The sequence below is a fragment of the Schistocerca americana genome, chromosome 3 (assembly GCF_021461395.2).
Source record: "Schistocerca americana isolate TAMUIC-IGC-003095 chromosome 3, iqSchAmer2.1, whole genome shotgun sequence".
Taxonomy (NCBI): domain Eukaryota; kingdom Metazoa; phylum Arthropoda; class Insecta; order Orthoptera; family Acrididae; genus Schistocerca; species Schistocerca americana.
In genome coordinates this window covers 240,616,760-240,633,931 of record NC_060121.1, presented here as the reverse complement: position 1 = coordinate 240,633,931, position 17,172 = coordinate 240,616,760, and the positions used below count along the sequence as shown (strand labels likewise).

The window sequence follows — 17,172 nt, the reverse complement described above, 5'->3', positions numbered from 1 at the left end:
TGAACTGTCAGCTTTGCCTCTATGGTGACTTTAAACTTTCCGTTAATGCTCAATTTATAATTGACACCTACCCTTTGCCCCATCAGGACAAGTCGTTGGTCAGACTCACAGGGGTCCAGTTTTTCTCTAAAACTGATTTATCTGGAGCCTATTTACGGTTTCCGTTGGATGAGGCTCCTTGTGGTTAATATCCTCTTTGGCTTGTACCCATATCAGCATCTCCTGTTTGGTGTGGCAAGTGCCCGCATGATATTTTAGCATTTTCTGGAACAACTGGTGATGTCTGTTCTGTTGTTCATCAACTGCCTTGATGATATCACTGTGATGGATTCATCCATGGAAGAGTATTTATGCAACTTACACTCCTTGTTCAAGATCCTGCAAGTGCAGGGTTGAAATGCAACTTGACCAAGCCCCAGTTTTATCACCTGTCCTTTACGTATTTGGGGTTTGAGGTTTCTCAGGGAGGTGTAAAGCCTTTACATCATGATGTTGTCACTATCACAGCTCTGCCTTGCCCTTCAAATGTCAAAGAACTCCAAACATTTTTAAGGAAAATTGCCACTATCACAAATTCATTCCAGGTGTGGCCCATCCTCTCCACAAATTGCTCTAGAAGGACTCTCTTTGTCAGTGGATGCCAGCCTGCGAGTGCACGTTCATGCTTTTGAAAGGTAAATTATATTCTGCTCCTTGTTTGGCTACCTTCCATCATGGCCACCACTTTGTCTTGGCTACAGATGGCCTCCAGTATGACCTTGGGCCATTCTCACACATCACTGTGGGGATGGTTCGAACATCCAATAGCTTATGCCTCAAAAATGCTCAACTCCACTCAGCAGTGCTTCTCCCAAGTTGAAAAGGAAGTGTTTGCTATCATCTACACCCTCAAAAAGTTTCATGTCTTCTTGTATGGGTCTAAGTTCCAACTCATTACTGAGCACATACCCAACTATGAGACACATTTTTGACAGACCGTGCAGCATGCCAATGCCGGTGCACTGCCTCAGCTTCTGATGTGGCCAGATCCTAGTTTTGATCAGATGAGCTCCTTTTTCTCACTTAGATGTTGAAGTGCAATGTACAGTGAAAGATTCATTATTCACAATGTTAATAACGGCTGTTATGTTGGGTCTGAGTGGGGTACTGTCAAGTGGAGGGTGCCCCAGGGATCAGTGTTGGGGCCACTCCTTATTTATATGAATTATATGCCCTGTAGTATTAAGGGTAACTCTAAAATATTTCTGTTTGCTGATGACACTAGCTTGGTAGTAAAGGATTTTGTGTACAACACTGGCTTGGTTTCAAAAAGTGCGGTACATGACCGAAGTTCTTGGCTTGTAGAAAATGAACTAACACTAAATCACAGTAAGACTCAGTTTTTACAATTTCTAACACACAATTCAACAAAACCTAACGTTTTAATTTCACAGAACAGGTATATTATTAGTGAAATTTAACAGTTCAAATTCCTAGGTGTTCAGATAGATATTAAGCTGTTATGGAAAGCCCACACTCAGGATCTTGTTCAAAGACTTAATACTGCCATTTTTACTATTCGAACGGTATCAGAAGTGAGTGATCGTTCGACATGAAAATTAGTCTACTCTGGTCATTTTCATTCACTTATGTCTTCTAGTATTATATTTTGGGGGAACTCTTCACATTCTAAAATGATATTTTTGGCTCAGAAATGGGAGGTTCGGGCAACAAGTGGTGTAAGTTCACGAACCTCTTGCCGACCCCTTTTCACAAGTCTGGGTATATTGACATTGGCCTCTCAATATATATATACATATTCCTTACTGTCATTTCTTGTTAACAATATTAACTTATTCCCAAGAATAAGCAGCTTTCACTCAGTTAATACTTGGCAGAAATCAAACCTGCATTTGGATTGGACTTCCTTAACTCTTGTGCAGAAAGGTGTGCAGTATACTGCTGCATTCATTTTCAATAAGCGACCACTCAAATTAAAAAATCTTAGCAGTGATCCACACACTTTCAAATCAAAACTGAAGAGTTCCCTGATGGGTCACTCCTTCTATTTTGTCGAGGAGTTCCTCGAAAACTCAAGCTGATTCTTATTGTATTGTTGATTGCATTTACTTAAACTTATGGACGGACTTTCTTTGGGTTCATGAAGATTTATTTTTATCTGTTATTACTTTTATGTTGTAATTTCAAGTACTGACATGTTCCATAAACTTGGAGATTTGCTCCTCAATTTGGTCCTATGGAACTTGATGTGTAAATAAATAAATCAAATTCACATGTTATCGGCTCCCAGATCACAGCTACTGTTACTGCTGATCTTGTTTCACCTAGTTCAGCATGGTTGGCCAGACAGGCCTCTGGGCAGGGCTTCTGATCCTCTGCGCAACTGTTTTGCCGTCTGTCACCACCTTTTGGTGTTTTATGGTGTTGTTCCTTTAGTTGGGGATGGGCTGTCGCCCAGGGTTGTGATCCCAGCTGACCTATGGTGGGATGTGCTTTAGCTCCTATATCTGAGACAAGTCATTGGCCTGCTAACACCTGTTTTGGTCTGGAACTGATAGTGACATTGTGTATCTTGTCGCAGCCTGTTCTCAATGTGCTACAGGTAGCACCATGGGTGCGGCATGCGCCCATCCTCAGATTGTGTTCTACAGCTTAGTGCACCATTTCTATGTTTGTCATTTACTTGAAAGTGGATGAAAAAAGCTTTTTTTCTTTTTGGCTGCACTAGTGTTTGTGTCTAGCATTATGACATTTTTGTTTTGTTTTTGACTTGTCCTATTTTACATATTACACACCCATGTACTGTACACCATGGAATCCTACCATATCAAATAAAATTCAGTTCAATTCAGTATGGATGTATTAGCATGTATGGTGCACACATCAAAAAAGTTTTGCATCACCTTGGTTCTGAGAGTTGCAGAACCTGTACAGAAAATTGGAATAGAGATCAACATAAACATCATTTGTGCCCTTTCTATTGCTCATGAAAACTACACACTGCATGTTGTACCACCATACAGCAAGACCTTCAAGAATGGTGGTCTAGATTGCTGTACACTCCAGTACCTCTAATGCCCAGTAGCACGTCCTGTTGCATTGATGCATGCCTGTATTCATCGTGGCATACTATCCACAAGTTCATCAAGGCATTGCTGATTCAGATTGTCCCACTCCTCAACGGCGATCCAGTGTAGATCCCTCAGAGTGGTTGGTAGGTCACATCGTCCATAAACAGCCCTTTTCAGTCTATCCCAGGCATATTCGATAGGGTTCATGTCTGGAGAACATGCTTGCCACCCTAGTTGAGCGATGTCATTATTCAGAGGGAAGTCATTCAGAAGGTATGCATGAAGGGGGGGGGGGGGGGGGCATGAAGATGAATGCCTTGCCAATATGCTGCCTGTATGGTTGCACTATTGGTCTGAGGATGCCATTGACGTATTGTACAGCTGCTACAGCACATTCCAGGATCACCAGCAGCGTTCCCAAAACAGCACAGAACCTCCGCCTTGCTGCACTCGCTGGACATTGTGTCTAAGGCGTTCAGCCTGACCAGGTTGCCTATAAACACATCTCCAACGATTGTCTGATTGAAGGCATATGTGATACTCATCGGCGAAGAGAACATTATGCCAATCCTGAGCGGCCCATTTGGCATGTTGTTGGGCCCATTTGTACTTGCCTGGTGTTGTGGTTGCAAAAATGGACCTCACCATGGATGTTGGGAGTGAAGCTGCACATCATGCAGCCTATTGCACACAGTTTGAGTCATAACACAACGTCCTGTGGCTGCACGAAAAGCATTACTCAACAATGTGGCATTGCTGTCAGGGTTCCTCTTGGCCATAATCCCTAGGTAGCAGTCATCCACTGCAGTAGCCTTTGGATGGCCTGAGCGAGGCATGTCATTGACAGTTCCTGTCTCTCTGTATCCCCTCTGTGTCTGAACATCATCACTTTGGTTCACTCCGAGACGCCTGGACACTGCCCTTGTTGAGAGCCCTTCCTGGCACAAAGTAACAATGTGGATGTGATCGAACCATGGTACTAACTGTCTAGGCATAGTTGAACTGCAGACAACACAAGCCGTGAACCTCCTTCCTGGTGGAATGACTGGAACTGATCGGCTGTTGGACTCCCTCTAATAGGCACTGCTCATGCATGGTTGTTTACATCATTGGGCAGGTTTAGTGACATCTCTGAACAGTCAAAGAGACTGTGTCTGTGATACAATATCCACAGTCATTGTCTATCTTCAGGAGTTCTGGGTGATGCAAAACTTTTTTTGATGTGTGTATATACCTTTGTGTATTAACATAGCCACAATGTGTTTTGTCATTTCTTTATCACACAGCTGCTGTTAATTTTGCCACAACATATGTGCTGAATTTTAATGTCTATTTTCATTTATTTACCTGCTTAGGGTAAATGATACTTTATGTTTGCAAACACTAGACATTTTCTGTTGTTGGAAACATTATATTTTTATGAAAAAATGCTTTTTTCTGTATTTAACATTTTGTTCTCATCAGTCCCATGTCTTTGTGGAAACACAGTATAAGATTTCTGGAATTAAGTAAATCAATAAAAGTCACATTTCAATCTGCCTATAAGGTTGTAACGAGGCTGCTTTTCGCTGTCCCATGATTTTTATAGATGTGTCATCACTACTATGTAACATTGTTGTAACATCACAACTACCTACAAAAGTGCTACAGAAGAGAAAGTTGTAGAAGACATCTACTACTAAATGTTGTACATGACGTGGTTTTTTCCACAACAGTGCACGAATCTTTAAAGTTTGAGAAGTTTTCTCTTTGTTGTATTTGATCTGACTGAAGCTCGAGGACTGAGTGCAGTAAAATTACACTGCTTAAAGATGTATGAGGGCTAAATGCATAGAGATTTGCACAAATGGCTCTAAACTCAACATATTTTCCTACTTAGACAAGACTGTGGACAAGACAAAGTGGATCTGAGAAATGTGTAAGTGCTATTTTCAGCCAATAAATAATTCCAGACAAATTACAGAGGTTTGACAGAATACATTGTTCAAAATACTAAGTTGAATAGACTTGTGAAAGTATGTAGTACTGCGAAGATCAATAATAAACAACTAGATATGCTATCAAATACATCTTTATTCATTACACATACAGTACAAAACAAAACATGTCCTCATGACAACTTACGACACTAACAATTACTGCATATTGATTTCAGAACTCACCTTACACTATGGTGTGGAGGCTTGAGACTAATTATGATGTGCTGTTACATACAGCATATACTGAATAACCAGTGGTATAAGATGTGCAGTAATGTTGCTGGTTAATATTTCAAACTCAAGACAGAGTTAACACACCAGACTCTTCAGGTATTCCATCAATATGGGGTATCTGTAAGATTCAAATACAGGCAGTTTCTCAGAATGGAGGATAAAGAGCTAATAGTGCCAGGCCATCATTATATGATCTAAGAGCTGCACTAGAAACAACTGAGGTGGGTCGGTATTTATAGGCAAGTACTGTCAAATAAGTGAGCAACAAAAGACCATGTAATGTCTATGATGATCAGTAACAGATAAATTATAACTGGTCAGCATAATATATGTGGCATTTTAAATGTATACATAAGTGAGCAGCTGCTTGCAGTGTTCTTCTATTACCTTGGTGTAATCTGCTTGGAATACTTCTCTGGTGTGCTAACCTAATGGAATGTGATTTTCACATTTCATATTGGGTGCAATGTCACTGTAAATGCAGCCTGAAGCTGAAACACTTCCACCATCTATAGTGGCTCTGTAATTTTGCTCTCCGACTAGAATATGTTTTATGTGCATGTGAATGGAGGAGCTAGAAAGGTGTTCTAGTCAACTGTGCATAATCCATTAGATAAGGGTGTGTCTAAACCTTCTTCTCAGTGTCCAGCAGGGATAGCATCAGTGATCCTTATATTCTTGAACTGGTGACTACGATCGAGTTGTCTATGACGTTCAGCTGAAATACAGGGCTTAAGAATGACATATGAAGAGAGGTCCTGTCCATGTTGGTCTTCAACAGTTTGTGTCACATTCTGCAAGCTTACAGTGGCGTCAAGATAGTAAATGCTAGTAGAGTTCAAGGCATGGTGACATTGCAGTGGAACAAATAGGCAAGTCATTCCACAGAAGCATCAAAGATCTCCACCTTCATCATAGGCCACTAACATGCAGAAGCTGCAAGGCTAAAATACAATAGCAGACATATGAGCCCAAATGTGCAGACCCAGATTATAGTGTACATGGTAGCACTGGATGAGGTCTTGATCTGTCACATGTTCCAGATTAGGAATAGTGTGATAAGAGTACTCAGGGAGGATTTCCACAAACTTTCAGTTTCCCAGAATAATACCATGTGTACTACTCAAAAACAGCAAGCTCTGATGTGGAATCTTGCAGTGCATCTGCATCTTGAACTATTGGACTGTGGATGGAAAAAGAGCATTAATAATGTGGTGACCACTGTTTTTTATGTAGAATCCAGGGAAATGATGTGACAAACTATAGCTGACAAGTATGAGAGGTTCTAAATTACAAAGACTTGCATCAACAACCTTATCCAGCTAGGACAAACAAAGAAACCAAAAGGAAAATCTGACAATGTATTCACCACAGCAAACCACATTTATGCCTTGGAAAACTGAAGCCCAAGTGCTCCTCTGATGACACTTTTGATTGACATCAGTCCCTTTCCAAGAAGCATGAAGTGTGGCTATAGCTTTCATTCTGGTCGTTTCCCAATGACAATTGCGAAGAAGCACCAGCACGCAAGTGGGCAGAGATTGAGGAATGATCAGTCCCTTCCACTGGTCCACACTTTGTACATCAGTTTTGGGTGATGGCAGTGACTCTGTCTAGCAGCAATAGGGTAACTCTAGTGCTGTGGGTTGGACTATCTTGTTTGATAGAAACTAAATAACACTGAATCTAACTGAGGAATCTGAATAAGGTAATTGACATTCTTGGTTTGAACAAATTTATACTTGCAACTAACATCACATACATCAACAAGCCACATTTAATATCACAGTGACCTTAATACAACTGTATTGGTAGTTTCACACTCTAATTAAATTTCAGATGAGTTGTATTTGATGTGAAATATTCACCACGTTACAGATTCAGCATTTTTGCAAGGATCTACCAATAACTTTTTGTGTCGCTGCCCTTCTCTCCATTGTTTCCATCAGGTGTGGATCCACCAAATGTTCAGTTCTTAAGGGGGGGGGGGGGGGGGGGCACATTTTTTCACCGTCCCTCTCTGACCCCTCCCACAAAAGACATAATGTTCCGTCGCCTCTTATAACACGTTGTAATACATTCTTGGGTGACATAATTGGTCAATTGGTTAAGTTGCCTGCAGTAAAGAGGAAATCCAGCTTCAAATCTGAATCTGGCACAAATTTCCATTTATTGCGACAGTCAGTCAGTCACAGTCAGCACGGACTGAGTGATGGAAATTATGGAATGAAAATATTTGTAGTAAGGATACTACCACTGTCTCCAAAGTCATATGAATGCAAATAAAAAGCTTTGATGATAAAAGTAGAATAAAACCTGGATTACAAGCCACCTGAAAAACATAATTTGATTCAGTATGCCTCTGATTACTTTGTTTTTTCCTGTAGAACTTTATGCAAGAGAATACTGGGAAAATATAGAACACAAGCAGTGAACTTGTCACTGTGAAGCACGTTGAAAATTTTGTAGCTATCTAGTTAGTTTAGTGTTTCATACTCCATTTTCATAATTTGTGTGAAAATGTTATGTAACAAAACAGGTTTAAATGCTAGCTGATATGATTTTTTTGTGTGTATTCATGACTGGTAGCCTTTTGGAGAATAGTAAATAGCATAATATTTAAAGTTAATAGGAAGAGTGAACATACTAATCTTTTAGAATACTCGAACATCTGCTGGCCTGGCTGTGTGTCAGACATTTTATGTTGTGTAGTGCATGTAATATGCATGCTGCACACCTTTCTGAAACGTGTGAAACTTCAATGATACCTAATGAAGGATTCTTTTCTTCTAGTGTTACAGATTTAAAGTCATGATGTACTACTCTCATCACTCACTCTCTTTATTTGTAAGTGTTTTCGCAGTCATAACATGGTGCCCACTAGGTCCTACGCTTACATAGATAGTTAGTTCACCATGTTCATCAATGACGAAAGACGAATAAGTGTAAGCAATGGATTGTGCTTTCCAAAATGATAATGTTCCAAATTATATGAATGAAAATTACAAAGCATGTTTATACTGCACTGAAATAACGCTGCCACCAGATTTGAATATTATTGAATCAGTGTGGTCTGTATCTCAAAAAGGTCAATAGCAGTGGTAGTGGCGGTGGTAGTGCTAACAGCAGTAGTCACCAATGGAAATTCGTGCGTTACTTCAAATGGCCCGCCCAACTTTGACGGGATCCGTAACCAAGACTATACCAACGATGTATGTACAAAAACCAAAGATATATCACTTCGGGGTAGACACGATTATTATCGTAGTTGAGAATATTATCTTAGTTGTTTACACTCGTGATTATCAACTGTAGCGCCGGGAAGAATTTGTTTTTGCCAGAGCTGTGTTTATTTATGCGAGTGGTAGAAGGAAATGTAATATATTAACAAATTATTATAAAAGAAAAACAAATGGCAAGTATTCGTTATGGTACCACATTATCATATTTTTCGTAGCCATATGAAAATATAATGTTTTAGTTTTTACAGCGCGAAACGAAGTTAGTACGTGTTATTAGTTGTTACCCATTTATGTGTATTGTTTTGTGTAATAGAGGCAACAGGATTCATGATAGCGGTAATGTGAATGTTCTGCTCGACATTTTTTGTTAAGGACGCATAATAATGGACTTTAGTAGCCCAATTTTTTGATCTTCGATAAAGGTAGCGCAGTGTCTGACGTACTACACTCACGCTCAGCCAGTTGGATTTCTTTGATTTGCAGACTAATGGCGATATGGTTTTTACAGTAAGACCATAGCTAATTCTTCTGCCCTTGTCAACCGAGATTGTGCTCCGCCACAAAGCAGACCTACCTAGCTGTTAACAGAGCGCTAATTTCTTCTACTGACTTTATTTTTGCGGACTACATATGAGATGTGTCCATACAGTTATCAAATGTTTACACGACACTGAAGTTTTACATAGATTTTATTGCTTAATGTTTTAATCCTCATTTCTCATGCTTCCTCCACTTTCTGATTTCATCAGGCCTATCTAAGTGGATTGAAGCTGTTGCTTGTAGGTGATAAGTAATTCACTCTTTAACTCCACTATATTACTCAAGACATTGCATATGCTCTGGGAGATCGTGGATTTCATTTATGTGACTTCTCTCTGTACTAAAGTTAAACTCTCAAAGTCTTTCTAGAGATTTTCTTTCGTCCTAGAAGTACCATTTATTATGAAACTTTTTTTCCCAGACACGGTCACATTTTATGTTGCAATCACAACCAACTATGTGTATGAAATAAGAGTAAGTTCACTATACGTCAATCACTGATCTCCTCCGAGTGCAGAGGCACAGTGGTTAAGCACACTGGACCCGCATTCAGGAGGATAATGGTTCAAACCCGCACCCTGATTAACATTTTCTGTGATTTCTTTAAATCGCCCCAAACAAATGCTGGGATGGTTCCTTTGGAAGGGTACAGCCTATTTCCCTCCACATCCTTCTCTAATCTGGGCATATGCTACCTCTAATGGCTTGTTATTGATGGGATGTTAAACGCTAATCTCCTCCTCCTCCTCCTCCTCCTGCTCCTCCTGCTTCTCCTCCACTGATGAAACGACATTTTTCCAAAAGATTACAGAACAATTGTCAAAATGCTAAGCTTTTTAAAGAGAAATCTGCAAGATTTTTGACACAAGGTAGGATTCTTGTAACATTCTTCTGTATTCCTAAACTGGTGTCTCCGTCAGTTAAGTTTCCCCAAATAGTAATTCTGTATCTAACTAGTGACTAGAAATATATGTGGAGTGTTGATTGATTTCTTCCTTTTTAATCACCTGTAGTTGTTGTCATGGATATTGCAAATATAACTGGACTGAGATGCTTCATTAAGTCTTGGGCAATGGATTTATAGATGAGGTAATGAATGATCTGTTAATAGTCCCTAAACTGAGCTCAGTAAAAGAAATGTTTCTTTTATTTCATTGTTTGAATAGGTAAGTTAGACAGTCTGGTATCGTATGAGAAGTGTTGCACTGTGTGTATTAGTCTCTTCATGGTATAACACTTCACTATTTACCTTGACACAGTTGATATCAGATATTTCAGGGGCTGCTCATTCTGTAAGAGGACTATTACTGCTTTTTAGTTTTGTACTTCTGACATCTGCAAGGAGGACAAAATTTTGCATAATGTAAATTGAAGTAATCTGCTGTGTTGACTCCTTCATAATGTTATATAACCATCATAATGAGGGTACTGTGGCTCACAATATCAAAAGCTGATGTTTGTATGCTCAAATGAATTCATTTTTTAAATATTAAGTGTATTATGAAGAAGACTTTGTTTCCAGTAAGTAAATAAATATTCAGAACATAATCAAAAATGTAACAGAAAAAAGAAATCAGAAAAGTGAAATGTCAGTAAAGGCAGAAGATGAATACAGTATCCCAAAGTTGCAGACACATCTTTGTCATTAGCTGGTAAGTTGGTTTGTACCCTTCCTTGGTAGATAGCTTATAGTTTCTAAGGAAAGCCTACCTAAACAAGTCTGGTAAAAATCAAGTTAGCCCTCTATCTCCAGAAGTAGTTTTCATTATAATCAACTCCTTTAAGAATAAATTTTCAAGCAGTCAAATAACAAAATGTTTTTCAGCCGAACTTAGTGACATGTTGAGTTACTTAAGAAATGAATCTTTTCTCAGTAGTGCTTTCTCATGAAGAGTTAAACATGCTGTTGTCATGCAGGTCCACAATAAAGAATACAAGATATTAGTAAAGGATTACCAGTGCCCCTCACCATGCCAGTTCTTTTGTAAAGGCGTGTAGTGCAGAAAAACCCAATAAACCAAGAATCCTTATCTTTTGGAGTAATTTCTGATTTGTAAACTACACTACTGGCCATTAAAATTGCTACACCAAGAAGAAATGCAGATGATAAATGGGTATTCATTGGACACATATATTATACTAGAACTGACATGTGATTACATTTTCACACACTTTGGGTGCATAGATCCTGAGAAATTAGTACCCAGAACAACCACCTCTGGCCGTAATAACGGCCTTGATACGCTTGGGCATTGAGTCAGAGCTTGGGTGGCATGTACAGGTACAGTTGCTCATGCAGCTTCAACACGATACCACAGTTCATCAAGAGTAGTGACTGGCGTATTGTGACGAGCCAGTTGCTTGGCCACCATTGACCAGACGTTTGCAGTTGGTGAGACATATGGAGAATGTGCTGGACAGGGCAGCAGTTGAACATTTTCTGTATCCAGAAAGACCCGTACAGGACCTGCAACATGCGGTCGTGCGTTATTCTGCTGAATTGTAGAGTTTTGAAGGGATTGAATGAAGGGTAGAGCCATGGGTCGTAACACATGTGAAATGTAACGTCCACTGTTCAATGTGCCGTCAGTGCGAACAAGAGGTTACAGAGACGTGTAACCAATGGCACCCCATACCATCACGCCAGGTGATACGCCAGTATGGCGATGACGAATACACGCTTCCAATGTGCGTTCACCGTGATGTTGACAAACACGGATGCGACCATCATGATGCTGTAAACAGAACCTGGATCCATCTGAAGAAATGACTTTTGCCATTTATTCACCCATGTTCGTCATTGAGTACACCATCGCAGGCACTCCTGTCAAGGGTAACCGCAGCCATGGTCTCCGAGCTGATAGTCCATGCTGCAGCAAATGTCGTTGAACTGTTGCTGCAGATGGTTGTTGTCTTGCAAACGTACCCATCTATTGACTCAGGGATCGAGATGTGGCTGCACAATCCGTTACAGCCATGCAGATAAGATGCCTATCATCTTGACTGCTAGTGATAAGAGGCCGTTGGGATCCAGAACGGCGTTCCGTATTACCCTCATGAACTCACCGATTCCATGTTCTGCTAACAGTCATTGGATCTTGACCAACCGAGCAGCAATGTCGTGATACGATAAACCCCAATCGCAATAGGCTACAATCTGACCTTTATCAAAGTTGGAAACGTGTTGGCATGCATTTCTCTTCCTTACACGAGGCATCACAACAACGTTTCACCAGGCAACACCGGTCAACTGCCGTTTGTGTATGAGAAATCGGTTGGAAACTTTCCTCATGTTAGTACGTTGTAGGTGTCGCCACCGGCGCCAACCTTGTGTGAATGCTCTGAAAAGCTAATCATTTGCATATCACAGCATCTTCTTTCTGTTGGTTAAATTTCATGTCTGTAGCATGTCATCTTCATGGTGTAGCAATTTTAATGGCCAGTAGTGTATAATGTCCTCACACAAAAGTTAAATATAAAGGAACAGTAGACTCAGTTGGTCATGATTTTTATCCTGTGTGCAGATACCAGTGTGTATAGGGTCCATCTCAGTCACTTAAGTATAAGCATTTAAGCGTTTGACATATTTAGACATACTCTTCCATGGTTCTATTTTGAATACTCTACTGTTTCAAATATACATAAATGATATTCCAACTGCTCTTTCAGAATATGAAAGTTTTGTCATTTAATATGAAGGTTTTGCCCCTTTTGCTGATTATACAAGTATGGGAATAAAAATAAATCCCCTTACCGAAATGGCAGCTAGTAAAATATTTGGAAAATCAGCAGTTGGTTCAAGACAAAAGGGACTGAATTTTGACAAGCCATGGTGCATAAAATGCAGATTTTTCACAGAACTAACTCCACAAGCCAGAAAAATAGCTTACTCCTAGAATGAAATACAAGAAGTAAAACATGTTACACTTTTGACACTTCAGATAGGTTATAGACTTAATTGAGAATCATTATCAAATTGTTCAAAGCAAGGGGAATGAATTTTGACAAGCAACAGTACTTAAAATGTAGTTCTTACAAAGAACTATACAAGCTTTGAAAATAGTAGGGTCAGCTGAAAGTTGTGATTCCACCCATCCACTTTGACCCTTGATGTAAGTGTGTTGTACTCTGTTGTGGTGTGGTGTTTTTGATTTGAGTTATTTTTGTAGATATGGTGTGTTGTAGTATTTAACGCTCCTCACTTGTGTTGTATGTTGCCGTTGCTTGTTAGGTAATTTAGTGAGTCATTTAAAGTTGGGACCTGGATGTATCAAAAGGATAAAATGTGCATTTGCATTGGAGGAGTTAGTGCCAGTTTGCTAATCAGTTATTCTGACTTTGGGTATTGTGGCTACTGGATTCATATGCGTGTTTGGAATTAGTAATGCCTCGTGTATTTTATGGTTGGAGATATAATATTGTTTATTTCTTTTTGTCAGTCATGGCATGAACATAAATTTATAAGGGTTGTGTTGTTTGGGGCAGGAGACCATCGGTCTTATTGGATTAGGGAAGGACGGGGAAGGAAGTCGGCCGTGCCCTTTCAAAGGAACCATCCCCGCTTTTGCCTGGAGCGATTTAGCGAAATCACGGAAAACCTAAATCAGGATGGCCGGACGCGGGATTGACCCGACGTCCTCCCAAATGCGTGTCCAGTGTGCTAGCCACTGCGCTACCTTGCTCGGTTATACATTTATGAGAAGGCCAATGGGCAAAGATATGTTCCCTATGTTCAAGTTCCTACAGTTATTTGGAATGATTGTGAACAGTTTTGTTTTCTTTTGTTTTTTGGTGTTTGAGGTATTTTTTTTTTTTTTGTGGGGGTGGGAGTGGGGTGGGGGGGTGTACATGTGTGTACGTGTGTATTTGACTAACTCAGGTATATGTAATGGTGCCTGTAGTTGGTAAGTATTTTAATATGTACGGTATGTGTGTTCATGTTTATAATTGTTTGTGTATGCCAAAATTGGTGGTGATGCAAATTTTCATGAATTTCAGGATTTTTCTTGTTAGTATTTGGTAATTGTGTTGGATTATGGTAGGTAGGTATTGTGGGTAAACTGTGGTTGATTAGGTTACATTTTTTATATTTGTTGTGTACATGAGTTTTGGTTTGTAACTTCCTGGCTCATTGTACTGTGGACTTCATTTTAGATAGACAGGATAAGTGAAGGTTTGGGTGATGTGTAATGGAGTTGAAGATTTGAATGTGTTGTGTTTTGGTGCTACTGGCTTCATTTTAACTGCCATATAGGCTAGTGAAATTTGTGGTTTTGGAGCTATTTGTGTGTCCATGGTATGGAGGGCTTCTTGTGAACTATACAACAAATGAAATTTGCGGTACTTGGTTTTTAAGTTGTGAGGGGGTTACTGCTATTGTGGTCTTCATCTGATCTATGTAGGTGATCCAAAATTTATGATGCCAGTGGTGTTCCTTAAAAAGAGAGAGAGAATTTTATGTTCTTGATCTTTGGGTTAATATTTGTTTTGGAAAGGTATTATTCTCATCATCATATATTTAGTTATGGGTCAAAGGAGACAGGTGGACTCACAACTTTCATTTTTGCCAAATAGTGTGTATACAAGAAGGAAAAAGTGTTAAATTTTGAGACTGCTGATAGATTACCTTAATTGGAAAACCTCCTGCAGAGAAGCAGTGATGTGCTGTAATTCAGCTATGTTCGCAGTACCCGTGGTTATTGCTATAGCTGATTTAAACAGTGGATGAACTAGTTTGTAATGCTCATTTCCATTACTTACAAGTTATGGAATCATCTTTTATGGGAAACTCAACTTATAGGGATAGTATTTTTGGAATACCAAAGTGTAAATGTAACACAAGGGTCAAAACATCTTCTACAAAGACTTCAGGTTGTTAACATTAGTGCAGAAAGGAATCGGGTAAATGGGTACACATGTAGGCCTGCTGAGTATCTTGCCAAAACATATTGAATGGCAATTAAGTAGTGTGGTAGACTTTAACACTTAAAGAACTTCTTGGCAACCCCCCCTACTCCATTAAAGAGTATCATCAGAAACCTTCTTAAAATTTATTTTGTGAGCATTAACACTGTAATACAATGACATTTTGTAATGTTATGTCGTTTTATTGTATTACACTTCGATCAAGTCTACATCTTCGAATTCTTCACACATCCCAGAGACCCTTCCACATCTGATCCAGGGAATAAGACTAACATAATGTACCATAATTGATTGCCATACATTATTTATTAATCTGAAAGTTGCTTGTTCATGGGGCAGAATTTTAAAAAATACCAACTGTTTGCTACTTAATGTGTTTGATGGTGAGCTTCCAGATGTTCAGCCATTTTATGCATAAAATCCAGAAGTGCACTATCAGTAAAATTTGCAAAGAAAACCTGAGAGATTGCTTACAGTATTTTCAAAAGTGAGTTTTTATAAGTTATGAGATTGATCAGTAGTCCTTTACTGTTGCTGTATCTCCCTTGTGTGAGATTGCTTGACGACAGCATACTTAAGTCCATCTGAGTTCCTAGTCTCCCTGATTTGTTTTTACTTTTTTTTCTTGGAATATATACATTCCAATATACATTAAATTTTTAATTTACATCTGGCAGATTGTGTGCTTCTTTCCTGTCTATATTTCACAAATTCTTCCAAAGTGAAATTTCTTTTTAATTTATTGGGCTTGCGGCTGTCCACTTCTCATTATTTGTGTAGCAGCAGTAGTAGTAGTAGTAGTTTATTCATCTGTGGATCACTTTTGCAGGGGTATTGGACATTCCATGAAATTACAGTTGCAGAAAGAAAAAAAAAAAAAAAAAAAGTAAAAATCATAAGTAGGCTAACAGAAATTAAACTTGTACAGATTTTACTAAAAATCGTTTTATTTAAAAGAAAGCGACAGATATTTCAGGCTTCTTTACAAAATAAGTTGTTGTTTTATCACAAAAGTTTTCCATTATCTTTGTTGCTTTATGTAATGTATCAAATTTAATTTTGTTTCCGTCCTGGAGTTTCCAATGTTTAATTGTGTTGTAGCATACTAAAATAAAGTCACATGTAAGTGTGAGGCTTTGTGTGTGTATAAAAAAGAATAGGAAAGCTTCGTGCAAAATGGGTTTATCATGATTTGGCTGACAAAAAATTAAGTATGTAATCTGAAATTTTCTGAAAGCTACACAGAGCTGATACTTTTGGGATTCTAGCTTAATACTGTGTTGTTGCGGCAAAATTTTCTGTAAACTGGTGTGAACTTGCGTGTCTCCACTCATTGATGTTTGAATATATCCTAATATAATTATATATTCTATAATATCAGTTATCCTCAGAAATTCAAACAGATATGTAATGCAATATTATAGATATATTTCACTTATGCCAGGATTCACACCCTACTTGGAATGAATATTCTGACACTTACAGATTTTATGCCCATGTAATTGTTGTTACTCTTGATAAGCATCTTGTCTGGATTGTACTCAACAAAATTCTTACTGTATGTTATAAGGGTCAAGAGGAAAACAGAACATAAGTTATCTCAGTTTTGACTATTGACATAATGTTAATGGCTGCTGTGATGTAATGCATATATTCACAGTTTTGCTGTTAGTTGGTGAAGCCGACGAATGTGAAAGCAAAAATACGTGGTTGTGACGGACTGATCTGTAGCTTAGCCTGAGGTCTAGGTTAGTTTGGAAGGTGACAGTTTGGCTGTGAGTTGGTAAATCAATGAATGTGAAAGTAATAAAAAAGCCTGATTGTGGTGACAGACTGACATGTAGCTTTCTGTTTGAAAAAATCACCACTGCTATCACATTATAGCCACCATATTATTTATGATGTTTGTCGTATGTTTCTGATGACTTGTATCAAATATTCCTCTTTATCCCATTATGAACTGTATGAACTTTTCTGATGATGATTTTCTCAGACCTCGCTAGGTCCACCAATTACATGCCCCATAAAATATTAGCTTTCAACCTCTCCAACTTTCATTTATAATTTCCAGTGTTGTTAGTTACAGTTCTGTTTGTTACTGTAAATTTCTAGAAGCTTCTACAAACTTGTTTTCATTCTACTTGAATAATTTTGCATGTAAATGTCCTATCATCTATCAGC

At 38.8% G+C, this 17,172-nt stretch overlaps 1 protein-coding gene across 3 annotated transcripts in view; it reads left to right on the top strand.

Annotated features, from left to right (window-relative positions):
* Nucleotides 1-8,543: 8,543 nt before the first annotated feature.
* LOC124606669 (ADP-ribosylation factor-like protein 3) overlaps nt 8,544-17,172 on the top strand; it is a 46,131-nt gene continuing 37,502 nt past the window's right edge. For 2 of the 3 annotated variants that reach the window (XM_047138682.1, XM_047138681.1), the window contains exon 1: nt 9,003-9,033. In XM_047138682.1, coding sequence (XP_046994638.1) covers nt 9,022-9,033 — 12 coding nt within the window. In that variant the 5' untranslated portion in view covers nt 9,003-9,021. Of the gene's footprint in view, nt 8,700-9,002; nt 9,034-17,172 lie in introns of those variants that run through there. The other variant, XM_047138683.1, reaches the window with a different exon arrangement.